Consider the following 13,853-nt stretch of genomic DNA (forward strand, 5'->3'; position numbering starts at 1 on the left):
TAATTAATGTCAAGTGAGGTCGTAAGAGTGGGGTCCTAGTCCGATAAGACTGGGAAGAGAAGAGACAGCAGAGACCTACGTCCTCGAGCACACGGAAGGGCGGCCATGTGAGGACGCAGGGAGCAGGTGGCTGTCTGTGGGCCAGGAGAGAGGCCTCGCCGGACACCAACCCTGAGGGCACCCTGCACTTGGAGTTCCAGCCTCCAGAATGGTGAAAAAATAAATGTCTGTTGTTTAAGTCCTCACCACCAACAAACTCTGTTATTTAAGCATCTGTGGTACCTTGCTGTGGCAGCCCGAGCAGCCTAATATAGATCCCTTCCCCAGAATAGACAGGAAAGCACTGACTTGTCAAGAATAGGAAGTTTTGGCCCAAGTCGCCCTCTCCATCTGTCAATGAGTAACGTAAAGGATTCAGAGCAGCTCTGAATGTAATCTCGAAGGATAAAAGTGCTCAAAGGGACAGGCCACACCCACCCGCGCAGGCTGCCCCTCAGCAGAGCACACCTGCAAACGCTCATTTCAGTCAGGATCGCTTTCACTTCCACGGAGAAGTTCAGGGTCAAGGTGAACCTGGCTGGGGATGAGCTCAGATACACCATGTCCAGACCCTTCCTGGGGCACACAAGCTCCTCCACCACCCCCTGCCCACCTGTCCTCTCTCTGTTGCTGGCTCCCTACCTGCCGTGCCCCAGACGGCACAGTCAGGATGCCTTGGTGCCTCACTGGCTCCCAGCCCCTGCACCGGCCCCACCACTGCCCTTACCACCAGGACGGTCACTGATCATTCAGTGCCACCAGAGTAAGAACTCCTCTAAGAAAGGACCTAATGGGGCTGACTCACTTAACTGACACTGCCGGTCTCCATGTATCCCTTTGAGGGGGACTCCGGGTGAGTGTCTGACTACCACCCCCAGCCTTGGAGGTTTTAGAAACCACGATCTATTCACACAAGCCTGTGCTTGGAGCTGGAATGAGCACTGCCTCTACGGCAGGCTGTCCAGCCTCAAAGCCGCCTCTGCCCCTTAAGAGCTGTGACTACGACACGATCTTTCTTCAACTGCTGAATGGAACAACCAAAGCCCCCCACTTCATCAGATTGCCGCGAGGACTGAATGAGCCCATGGAAGGCCTTAGAATGGTGCCTGGCCCATAGTACGTGCTCACTACACGCGAGCTCTTATTTGGGGTACGGTGGAGACTGGAGAACCCACCGCAGGGAAGAAATCGAGTTTCCAGAGGCAGAGAGTTAACAGGTCATCAGGAGCACGTGCAGAGGCCTGCACTGCCAATATTTATAAAGCACTTTCCACATGGATTTTCAGTAGTTAAGCTTCAAACAAGCTTCAAACCCTGCAGGCTAGTAGATGGTATCAGAATTCTCATGGGTGAGGAAACAGGTTTCAGACAGGATACACAGCACGGGAAACGGGGTTCTGCTGGTCCAAACACCCAGCTCTTTCGCCCGGAGCCGCAGGGAACGCCAGCCCTGGAGCCGAGATGAGGCTGGACACCGCTAACTGCTCCACCAGGGAGGCTGCCACGGGCGTCCCGCCTCCCTCGGAGTCCCCGAGTTCAGCCTAGAAAAGTTTCCCTAGGCTGTCCCGGGCGAAGGAGGCGAGCAGCGTGGCACCTGCCCACGCAGGAGACCAGCGCGTTGTGGACGCCCGCACAGGCCGCCTCCTCCAGCCCGAGCAACATCCGGACCCGCCCGCCAGGTCACCTCCTCCCTGCTGCTCCCCGAGTGCAGCTCCGGGTTCCAAGCGCCGCTCGATCCGCGCGCCCGGCCCCCGCGGCCCCTCGGGGCACCGCCGCCCGGAGGCTGCCGGGGAGACGCCCCCGCCCGCGGCGGGACGGACGGAGGCCGCCGGCCGAAGCCGGAGTGGGGTGGGCGTGGTGGGCGCCCCCCGCCCTTACCTTCCTCGTTCTCGTCAAACACGGGGGGCTTGTGGGAGTGGCTCCCGCCCATATTCCGCCGCCGCGGCCGCCCCGCGCCGCTGCTACATGCCCGGCCGCCGGCCGCGGGCTCCGGGGCGGGCGCCCAGCCCAGCTGCAGCCGCGCGCCGAGCCGGAGCGGCCGAGCGCAGCGCAGGGCGAGCCGCGCCCGCCGGGCCACGACGCCGCTCCTTGCGGCCGCCCCGCCGTCCCTCCGCGCCCGGGCTGCGCTCGCTGGTGCCCCGCGCCTGGCGCCCGCTCGGGAACCCGGGAGCGTCCCGCGCCGCCGGGGCCACGAGCCGCGCTCCTCGCCGGCTGCAGCGGGCGGGGGACCGGAGGCGGCGCGGGCGGAGGAGGAGGCGAAGGAGCGGAAGGCGGGAACAGGCGGGAGCCCCGCGGAGGGGGCGCGGCGGAGCAGCGCAGCCCCGGGGGGCGGCGTGGATGGGGCGTCGCCGCGGGCCCGCGCAGCGCAGGGGGTGTGACGCCTCCCCGCCGTGCTGCCCCGGGCTGAGAGCAGGGTCAGCCCAGGGGAGTGCGGGCCCCGCGCAGGGGCGCTCCCTCCTGGCGGGAGGCGATCTGTGCGCACCTACTATGCGCCAGGCCCTGGTTCAGTGCCCTATAAACGCCATCCCACCTCACCTCTCAACAAGCCGATTAGAAAAATCACTTTTCCCTATTTTAGCGTCGGGTAGACAGGAGTTTAGAGGTAACGGAGATCGCCCGTCAGCCCTGGCCGCGAAGGGAGCCGCAGGACCCTCCCCTGGGCCTTGTTTGCCCCTTCGAGCTGGGACGGGGAGGTGTGTGTCTACCTGTTCTCCAACGGACGTTCTTCCTCTGAATGTGTTTCTAAGTATTTATTGAATGAAAATTGACTCTAGACCGTTTAGGGCCCAACCTGACCCCTTCATTCTGCATGGGAAGCAGGCTCCAAACGAGCGTGGTTTGTCCAAACCATTTCTCCCTAGGGCGACCGGGCTTGGGCCTCGGGATTCCCGCGGCCTGGTGAAGGGGCCGGTGCGCAGCCCCAGCAGCTGGAGCTGGGGAGGGAGACGCGCCAGGGACTGGGGTGCTAAGTTCTGGGGTGCGATAGGTGCGCGCCAAGGCTATCAGGGGCACGCAGGTCCGCCGCGCCCCGCTGTCCTGCCGCCCAGCCCGCCTGGCCGCGGGGAATGTGCGGCCACGTCCTGCCATCTGCTGGGCGCCTTCAGGCACTGACCGCGCTTTGGCGGAAAGCAACGGTTCTTTCTGAGCGCCCCGCCGGTCTTGGTCTCTCTCTTGCTGGTGCTGGGCAGGGGCGGGGTGGGGTGGGGTGGGGTATTGGGGTGGATGTCTCTGCCTACCAGCAAAAAACTCCCAGAGGCAACGAAAAGAGCCGAAAAACCGGAGCCAGCCATGAAATTACAAGCCTGACCCAAAATGCTGGGCCTAGGGGTCAGCGGAGCCTCATCTACAGAACGGATTCCACCACTTGGTGGCCGTGTGTGCAGCCTGGGGGTTCTCATCCCTGACAGGGGGAGATTGATACTAACTCCCCAGGGTTGCTGTGAGGATTGTATCAGAGAATATTTATAAAAGCAGGTAACAGTTCCTGGCATGGAATAAATGATCAATATTTCTTGCCTTCATTCTGACAAGAAGCATTGGTTGAGCAGCCAGTGTACATCAGGCACCATACCGAAAACAGAGGGGACGCAGCCCCCCCCCTCAGGAGGCAGGACGAGGAAGGTGAGGGGCCTGGGCCCCAGTCCCGGCTCTGCCGGGGTGCCATCCCACTCTGCCACTCTCTAGCAGGCTAACATGGGTAAATTATATAACTTCTTCTGGCCTCGGGTTTTTAGTCTGTAAAAAGTGGGTAATAATAGTACTTCCCCCTGCCAGGGTTGTTGTGAGGAGTGAATGAATTGATGTTGGTTCCTGGAACATGACAAACAGGACAGAGGTGTTAGTTACTACCCTTCCTAATGAGCTGTTGTGGAGATTGTGCTGTTTGCTCACAAGTCTTCCTTCTCTTGCTGTCCTTGCCGCGGCCCACTGGGATGAGGGAGGGTTTCCTGTGGAACCTACCACGGGACCTGCTTGGGCCAGTGGCACATGGAAGGAGGCGTCCCTCAGTTTCCAGTGAGGGACACGTCCATGTTTCGGCTGTCTTGTGCTTTTGCTGTCCACCAGGAGGAGAGCGGGCCCTGGGTAACCTCAGAGGGTCCCAAGGAATGGAGCTGAAGGCCACATGTGTCCTGAAGCAGAGCTGCAGGCTCATGGGTAAGAAGAATAGGTGCTCTTGTGAGCCACTGAGACTTGGGGGCGGGGGACCGGGCCACAGAATCAGAGAGAACTGACCAGAATGTGCGTCAGCAGTCGTCCTGCCAGCACCGCAGGGCGGCTCGCGCTGTGGGGGAAGGAATCCCAGGAGGCTGCGGGAGCGCGGGGGGCTCTTGTCCCAGCCCGAGGGGCAGGGAGGCAGAGGGGCCCCAGAGAAATCAGAGTGATCACTCCTCCCCTTGTTTCCATGCTGAATGAGCATTTTATGAATACTTCTTGTGGGCCAGGTGCTGGGCTAGGTGTGGAGACAGACGCAGCCATGAACAAAGCTTCCACAGAGTTGAAACTTAGAAATCCAGTGTGGGACGAGGAGGGCATGCTGTGGTGGGCAGGGAGGGCAGAGGGGAGGCCCCTGAATCACATGCAGGGTCAAAAACGGTACCCCAAAAGAGATGCTGCACGAGCTGGCCTGCAAGGACCACCAGAATCGGCCAGGTGGGAGGAAGAGAGGAGCAGCCTACAGAAAGTCCCAGGAGAGAAGGGCGATCGGCAGAAGCCGGGAGCAATTCCCAGGTGCTGCACAAGGGGCGGCATGCACAGCTCTGTGTGCTGGGCTCTGCGCCACCTCTTCACAGGATGCTCGGGCCTCCGGGCAACCCCTTCCCTGTCCCTCCCCTCACAGATGATGCGCCAGGCCCTGCAATTCCAGGTGCTTTCCATGGATTACCCCTTTTAATCCTCACAACAACCCAGCAGGTGGGTGCTATCATCACCCTCCTACTAGAGGAGACAAGAGCGCGGAGAAGCTACCGCACGGCCTAGGAGGCTGAGAAGTGCTGGACCTAAGGCTGAACACCATAAGTTAAACTGAATATCAGATCTGAATGAAAGCCACTATGGAGTAGTGGCTATTTCTGGGGTTGGGAAATTCAGATTATTTTCTTCTTAAAGTGCTTTTGTATTATTTTATGTATTATTTTAATGCTGGGCAAAAGCAATGATACTTTCATTTTGAAAAAAACCTCAACAGCACAGTACAATATTTAGTGTATGACAAAAATGCTACCATCGGCCCCATTTTACAGGTGGAGAAGAAGAGGCTCAGAGAGCCAAATGGCCTGTCCTCAATGCCATAACTATTGAATTCATTTCCTATGTGTCCTGTAACAAGTGACTGCAAAGTTGATGGCTTAAAACAGCAAAAATATATTATCTTACTGTTTGGAGGCCAGAAGTCTGAAATATGTTGTCCTCGGGATGGTTTCCTCTGCGGTTCCAGGCTTCCTCCAGCTTCCGAGGTCTCCGGCTTTCATTGCCTTGGGGCCGCAGAACTCCACAGGCAGCTGAGGGGGGAGGGCTCCCGAAACCCTAGTCAGGACTCTTCATTGCTGGAGGAAATGGTCACATGCGACTGACACAATCTGGCCGAATTATTTAGAAGCAAACACATTCCTCTTCTACCTCCTGTACAGTGTTGAGTGCTGACCAGGTCCTCAAGAGAGAGAGAGCGGAACTTGGTTTCAGCTGTGTTCTAGATGAAGCCAGGTCTGGGGCACACCCTCTTGCCGGGCTCACATACTGATAAGGCTTTGTATGGTCTTCTAACTCTGCGCAAAAACAGTCAATAAAATAAAAGCCACCTGCTTCTCTGCTCTCAGACTATCTGGCTTTCCCAGAAGATTGACTGGGAAGATCATGGAAGTTACAGGTCAAGAGTTCTCTTATGAACCATGTACTCAAGGAATTGAGTACATGATTCTAGATTGCTCCTCAAATCCCAAATACAGGCACAGAAATAAGAACTGGGATTCTTTTCCTGACTTAAATTCTCACGAGTAGATTCTCGGAGCTGCTATTCCCATCAGTGAAGACATGATTAAGCATTCATACTTGCATGTGGTGCTAGAAACTCCAGCCGCTGTAACCTTTAATTTTATGTAACACGATCATGCTGGAGAGACTAATGTGATTCCCCAGGGCAGGGTGTCTTCTGTGCCAAGCCATTTTTTAGAGTCTACTAGATCAGATTTTGTTATTGTTTCGGTTAAGCCTATTTTATTTAAAACTTGATTCTGGTTCACTTAGAGTAAATACCGTCTGCTTGTACTCTATTTCAATATGTTCTGTTTGGCAGCATTGTGTGTTGTAAAGAAAAAAGTGAGAAAGGCTGTTTTGTGGCCCAGCAAGATAGGGAATAGTTTGCACAGCCGGTTTTGTTGCTGACCATCATCTCACTCCAAGAGCAAATTTTAAATAGTAATTTCAAGAGTACCCTTTTTATTGTTAAGAGTCTTTGGTGTGTATGTGTGTGTGTGTGTGTGTATGTGTGTGTGTGTGCACACTCACTCAACATAAGAGTCCATAAATTGCTGCTAATGTGGTATGTCTGCATTTCTTGGCATTATACAACTTCCCCAGAGGCATTTTCATAGTTTGGAACTTGGTAGCCCTGCAATTCTGAACTCCACGTTCTTACATTAAAACAATTTGCATAGTAGCCCCATGGTGACCTCAAATTAAGTGTTTGCAGAGAATTCTAGCTATAATGTGAACCAGGCTGGGTCAGAAGGAAGATTGTGTAAGCTTCCAAATGTAGCGTCCATGGAGTGTGGTTCATTGTATTCCCACCTGGGTTTATAGGGATTCTTAGGGGCTTTAGGAAGTCATCATGGACACTCTGAAACTATACTTAAATGTGTGTGTGTGTGTGTGTGTGTGTGTGCATTTGAGTATTTTTTTGGGCAATAAAATCTTCTATAGTTCAAAGGCTCCATGAATCCACCTGTTCCACCAAAGAAAAAGACTAAGGACCACTGCTCTGTAGAATAGCCTGTACCTGGGAGAATCAAACACTCTTAGAAAGCAGAAACCATACATAGCAGGAATAATAATAATGATTCACTAAAAGACCCCGTGTTCTAAGCTGAAGAGTGTGTGGAGGCAGGAGACAGGCCTTATGCCTCCTTATGGGGCCTCACGGAAGTTACTTCCCCTCCCTGGGCCACACTGTCCCTTTCCTGCTAGAAACTGAAAGAATGAAAGAGTTGAGTTGTCTGCCACAGAACACTGCTTGACCTTTGGTATGCATTTGTTCTTTCTTTTTAACAACAGAACCATACACAATGCCAGTTTTAGCTGAGCACACGGCTACCTGGCTAGAGACTACATTTCCCAGCATCCTTTGCAGGCAGGAGTGGCCACGTGACTAAGATGTGAGAAATGACATGTATCCTGCCATCTCTCTTCCCCCTCCTGCAGGTTGTGATGCTGATGGGAGAGTCTGAAGCAGCATCAGCCCTGCAGGAGAGGATCACACCCTAGGGAGCAACAGGGCATCCAGACAGAAGGAACCCAGGCCATGCGTCACGTCGTGTGGCCAAATGCCCTACTGGACTTGGGCCACCGGCCTCCCTCTGGACTGTTAAGGAAGAATAAGACTCTATCATAGTGAAACTATCATCTTTTAAATTTGAGGGTTCCTTTTGGTTCAGCCCCGCTAATTGACTAACACTGACTGGATGATGCCAAGGTCACGGTGGTCATCTGCAGCCCCGTCCCTTACACCCAGAACCACACAGGCACGCAGAGACACCCACAACCTGCAAGAATGAGGGAAATAATGAAGGAATGGGTTGAGTGGGCATGTCAGCAATGTCATGGGGGTGATTCGTGAACCAGAGAGGACACAGATGAGATCATGTCTAAGTATTCTCCCAATACTAAAATTCTGTCCTGTGATTTCTCAGAACTGAGGGTCACTGGGGAACACAGTGGTGACTGGCACCGTCTTAGCCAAGCATCTTCCAAACAAAGGACGAGGAGGAAGGTTCTAAGGGAAATCAAGGGACGTGACACACGCCCCCACGCCCCCACCATCGTCTTGCCTGCTCCCTTGGAGTTATTCGCTCATTCGCTCATCACTCAGCAAACATGTGCTTCCTACAGGCCCAGCACCAGTGGGTGCAGAAATGAGCACATCCCCACCCCAACCCTCAAGAAACAATGATGGAAACGGTGCAGGGAGGCAGTAAGAGCAGAGCTGTGGCTGAGTGGGAGCTGAAACAGGCTAAAACATGGTGACGCTGCATCTTGGAACCTTCAGAGATTCCCAAGTCACTCTCTAGAAAAAAAACACCTTTGTCTTCATTGACTTTACCATGCCCAGAAGTTCGCAGCTTGCTTTGGGGAAGTTCATCGTCAGCCCGCCCTCAGCGTCCTCGAGACATCCCCGGCCTAGGCCCACTCCCTGTGTCTGCAGGGCAGGTGATGCTTATTGGCAGTGAACCTGGGCTCTGGGGGGCTCAGAGTTCCAGCAGGCGAATGAGAAGAGCTGGCTGTGATCTGAACCCACCACTGGCTACTGGAACATGCATTCATCACTCCGTCGGTCAGCTAAAACAAGTCATCTCCTTTTGGTTTCTTCATTGTTAAAATGGGGATAATTTTTCCTGTCGTATTCCATTGTTGTGAACTTTGAATCAAAGTACCCAGCAGAGTGCCTGCTGCCTACCAGGGGCTTAGTCCCCATGAATAGATGCTGATTTGGTAGCATGAAAAATATTGCTCTAGCCTGGTAGTTCTCAACAGAGGGGTCCTTCCCCCCTGGGACATTCGGCAACATGTGGAGACATTTTTGATTGTCGTGACTAGGTTGGAGGGAAGCGGTGCTCCTGGCTTTCCATGGACAGAGACCAGGGATCAAGACCTGGGTCAGAATAGACATTCTAGATGGAGACAAGAGATGCTGCCTAACAATCCCACTGCACACTGGCCAGGCCTCCACAACAAAGAGGTTACTCCCAAGTGTCAGTAGTGTCCACACTGGGAGACTTTGCTTCAGCCCATCCAAGTACCAGTCCCAAGAGGATGCAGTCAAACTCTTGCCCAAGACTGGCTGTGCAATTTAAAATGCCTCCCTTGCCTTGGTATTTAATATAGAGTTATAAAACTGTATCTGTGACTATCAACTGGAATTTTGGAAGCTTTTGCCTTAAAATACCAGCAGCACAAGCATTAGGTCCTTCTATCCATGAGCTGGAAGAACTTGTATGAGTTGCTGTGGGCAGAACCTGATCCGCCTTGCTCAGGCCCACTTGATTACTCGTCAGGAAACTAGGATGACCTGCAATGGTGGAGTTCATTTTCTTCCTTCAGAGACACCTGGACCCAATTCACATAATCAGAACCATAAGGGGCCTGCTGTGTGGAGCAGGAGTGGGGTGCTGGTGATTGATCACCATTGTAAGTTGTCATGACTGTAGCATTTTTTTCAACCAATATTCACTGAGCACCTACTATATCCAGGCACCATGCTAAGTGCTGGGCATTCGATGGGGGACAAAACAAACAGTCCTTATGTTCATCGTACCTCATTGCTTTCAGATGGCTTTAGCTTATATTATTATATTTACACAAACCTTTGAGATAGGAGGGAATGGTATATGTCACAGCAGAAGGTTACACTTGCACACAAGTGCACCATCAGGATTCTTTGTTGCAAAGAGCAGGATGGAGCCTGGGTCATATAAGCATAAAAAGAAAGTATTAAAAGACATTCATTCACTTACACAATCCCTGGGGTACCCAGAGAATTGACCAGGGCATGATGCAGCCAGTAACCGTAATCATAACACCCACTGAACAGGCTGCAGGTGCCATCCCATTGCTTCTAGGCACTGGAGATGCTGTATGGAAGTACAAATGTTGCCACTAATTGTATGGGAAGTACAAATGTTGCCACCAATTTTTCTTCTGAAGCCAAATCTCCTTTGGTTGCTCCTGATGTGTGGATTCTAGGTCACATGGCTCTGTCCTCGCTGCAAGGGAAGCTGGGAAAGTGAGTTCTGATTCTCCACTAGAGAGTAAGCAGGATTTATAGAATGAACATTTCCTTCCCCCAAATAAAAGGACCATTCAATAAATAACAGGCAGCCACCACTGTGACATATGTCCAGTTGCAAGGCAACTAGGATGCACAGCCTCAAATCCTATGATGAATAAGGCACAAGTTGTTAGTGGGTTCAGTAGGTAGATTATTGTAGTAAAGGCCTCCAATGTGTTTTTGCAATTCCCAACCCCACCAACCTAACATTCTCCATCTAGTGAAATTATCCTTCAAAAGTGAAGGAGAAATAGACTTTCTCAGACAAACAAACTGAGGGAATTCATTGCCAGCAGACCTGCCCTACAAAATATATTAAAAGAAGATCTTCGGGGAGAAGGAAAATATTATAGATCAGAAACTCAGATCTACATAAAGAAAGGAAGAGGGTTCAAAAAAGAATAAATGAAGATAAAATGTCTTATTTTCCTGATTCTTAATTGATCTGAAAAAAGAACTGTTTGTTTAAAGTAATAAGAATAACAATGCATTGGGTGATTGTAGCATATGGATAATGGGACAAATGGCACAGGAAAGTCCCCCAGGTATGGGAAGGATGCCTCCCCGTAGGCATCCTAGGAAGAGAAGAAACCAGAACTTACCAGAGTTACTTGCCCAAGTGCACATAGCCAGGAAATGTCTGGATGGAGATTCATGCCCTGACCTCTTTTGATCCAAATTATATGCCTTTTTCTCTCCATGAGAACTTTGCTCTTCCTCTGGGAATATATGGAATGAACTCTAGTCTTCCTCTCTGGCTGCATTTCCCGACCCAGAGAGGGAATATCCTGAGCTTTGCCTTCACTGTTGGTGACAGTGGTCTGAGGCTGGCTCAGCAGAGCCACGTGTGTGTGTGACAGCACCTGAGCCTCCATCTCCACAAATGACAGCTCATTTGTTGCAGGATCTTAGAAAGATCCAAGGCCGTCTGGTAGACCCAGGGCTCTGGACTCTGTGGCTGATAACCTCCACTCACCAAGAATCCCAGCCACCATTTGCTAAGTGCTGAATGTGTTCCAGCATCTGGACTAAGCATCTGACATGTATTACAGCATTTAATCCTTTTACAGCCTCATTTACATCCCTATTTCACCAAACAGGAAAGTGAATTCACAGAGGTTAGACACCTCACCTGTTGTAGGTCTAATTATTCAAGTCCTACTACCGGGAACCTGTAAATGTGACCTTATTTGGAAAGAGGGTCTTTGCCGTTGTGATCAAGTTAAATTGAGGTCATACTGGATTAGGGCGGGCATAATGCAATGACTGTTATGAGAAGAGACACATGGAGAGAATGCCCTGTGGAGACAGGTGGCGATGAGAGCCATGCATCTACGGCCAAGGAACTCCAAGGATGCCAGCAACCACTGCAAGCTGGGAGAGACGCATGCAACAGCTGCACCCTCAGAAACCCCCAAAGGAACCAGCCCTGCTAATGCCTTGACTTTGGACTTACTTCTGTTGTCTAGAACTATGAGAAAATAAGTTTCTGTTGTTTAAAACCACTAAGCTGTGACACCTTTACAGCAGCCACAGGAGACTAATACATCACCCAATGTCACACAGATAGTAGGAGGCGCAGTCTGAACTTAACCTTTACATGAAAGCCCATGCTTCTCCCACGACCCTGTCCCACCTCCCTTGAGCAGTGAGGAGCATTGGGGCGGCAAGGACGTTAGAGCTCACTGCCCCCTGGCATTCTCCAGACTGGAAGTCCTGCAGCACAGCTCTAGATATGATGATCCATAGGCCATGACATGAATTCGGTGTTTAAGAAACAATAAGACTTAGCTCAGCTTCCCCAGCAGTGCCTGAAAAGAGGGTGTAAGCACAGCATTTTGTTGGGGGTGACCCCAGAAAGCACTCATGGGGTATAAGGAAGTGAATAGGGAAGCGAGGAAGGTGTCCGTGCTGGTAGTGCCCGCGAGGTTCCCCTCCTTGGTGAAGCTCTCTGACTGACCTGAGCAGGGTAAAGCCTTATCTCAAAGGCAGTGCTTCCCCCCGAAATGTGTTCATCCCCATGTTACAGAATTTATCATGCTGCCTAGAACCTGCAGCTTTATGTACTGGTCACCCCATTAGCCTAAGTTCTTGAAGAGCTTTCCCTTCATAAACTCTCAACGCAGAAAACAAGACAGTTTGGGGGTTAATGGCTATTATGCCAAGTAGATCCTAATGGTTGTGCAACTGGGTTCTGGACAAATTCCAGAAAGCTACATGATGAGAGTGAAGAATCAACTGCACTGGAGAAAGCAAAGCTTAGAAGACCATGGTCAGCAGGAGGGGTGACATCAGAGAGGTGTGCTGGCTCAGGGTACTCGGCTGGGTGCCTGGGCTGCTGGGTCCACCGTCTGTGGAGGGGCCCGTCGTCCGTCACTCTCCTTTTGCACACCACAAATCAAATGGCAACTTTTCTGATGGGGGAGGCACTTGACCCTTTTGGCAGCAGCTCTTAAAGTTGTCTGCGAACACCAGCCACCCAGCACCTGGGCACCTTGGAGTGGTTCTGTGCAAGTAGAAGTCCCACCAGTCAGTAGAGAGGGAGGCTCTGATCCCATGGCAGAGAGAGAAAATCAGCCCTACACGCAGGAGGGGGGAACTCACTGGCCCCTGCTGGCTCATTGTTCAGGCGGCCTGGTTAGGCTCCCAGGGTAGGTTTTGGATACACCTGCTCCTTGCACCACACGGGCGAATGGACAGAGTGATTAAGGGAATGAACGAATGAGCAACTGAACAACAGGTAGGCAGGTGGGATCAGAGTGTATCTCAGAAGCCGTCACTCGTGTTCGGTGCTAAGCCAGGCCCTGGGTGGGTTCCTACGCAGCCACCACACCTTGGCCTGTGGTGGGCCATCAGGACCCCTTTACATTCCGGCAGTCATTTACTTTGTACTCTTCTTCAGGGCCTTACTACATGCTGCTCGGCGCAGGGAAGAAAACAAAGAAAACATCCCTTCTTAAGAGTTTACATTCTAATAGGGAAGGTAGGCAATAAAGCAAGTGTTTTTTTTGCAAACCAAAATATTTCAGGAAGTGCTAAGTAATATATTAAAAAATTGAAATTGCCTGTACTACTCAGTTAGATTAACTGGGTGAGGACGCAGTAATTACCCTCGATCAGAACCTAGTAGAAAAGAGCATATCCTCCTTGGTGGGGAAAAGAGCAGCCGCTGCGCTGGTGCCCCACGCCTCAGAGGCCTGGCAGATCATAAATACACGCGCAGTTTGTCGAAGACATCACGGCTGCCTCTGTCACTCGGGAGCTGGCACAGAACGTCCCATAATCCTCGACACTGTTCAGGAACTGCGAGCACTTCTGAGCCTCTCCAGCTTTATTGCCTAAGGACAAAGTGGGGCTGCGTGCCAGTGTCTCCAAGATTTGTAAGTTGTTTTACTGCCGACCTTAGAGATGGACACTGCTTGGAAGAGAGAGGAGGATTGGAGCAGCGAAAGAATTTAGGTACAAGAAAAGACATGAATTGGCGTGTGGGATCCTGCCATGGAGTGTGTGAATGCAGCAGATTCTTGCATAATCAACTATGGTTTCCTTGCAGTTCTGAGTATCCTATCCTTGCTTCCTTTTGGATCTAATATGTAGATCCGGAGGCAATCATGAATCAGCCAGGCCCCGGCAGTATTTGCATGGGGTGCTGAGGAAATGTGCTTTATTAAATATTCATTTTACACTTATATCTGAGTATGTGTAAGTCTAGATATGATGCGTTTGAAGGTAGATTATTCATATTGGCAACTAGATGGACATTGAACACGTGACTCAA

The 13,853-nt window shown here is 51.7% G+C and overlaps 1 protein-coding gene across 2 annotated transcripts in view; it reads right to left on the minus strand.

Annotated features, from left to right (window-relative positions):
* Positions 1–2,359, minus strand: part of STK32B (serine/threonine kinase 32B) — a 298,005-nt gene extending 295,646 nt beyond the window's left edge. Inside the window, exon 1 of one of the 2 annotated variants that reach the window (XM_036921132.2) lies at positions 1,918–2,358. In XM_036921132.2, the coding sequence (XP_036777027.1) occupies positions 1,918–1,969 (52 nt within the window). In that variant the 5' untranslated portion in view covers positions 1,970–2,358. Of the gene's footprint in view, positions 1–1,917 lie in introns of both variants that reach the window. The other variant, XM_036921133.2, reaches the window with a different exon arrangement.
* Between the last annotated feature and the right edge of the window lie 11,494 nt (positions 2,360–13,853).

Source organism: Manis pentadactyla, chromosome 5 (assembly GCF_030020395.1).
Source record: "Manis pentadactyla isolate mManPen7 chromosome 5, mManPen7.hap1, whole genome shotgun sequence".
NCBI lineage: Eukaryota > Metazoa > Chordata > Mammalia > Pholidota > Manidae > Manis > Manis pentadactyla.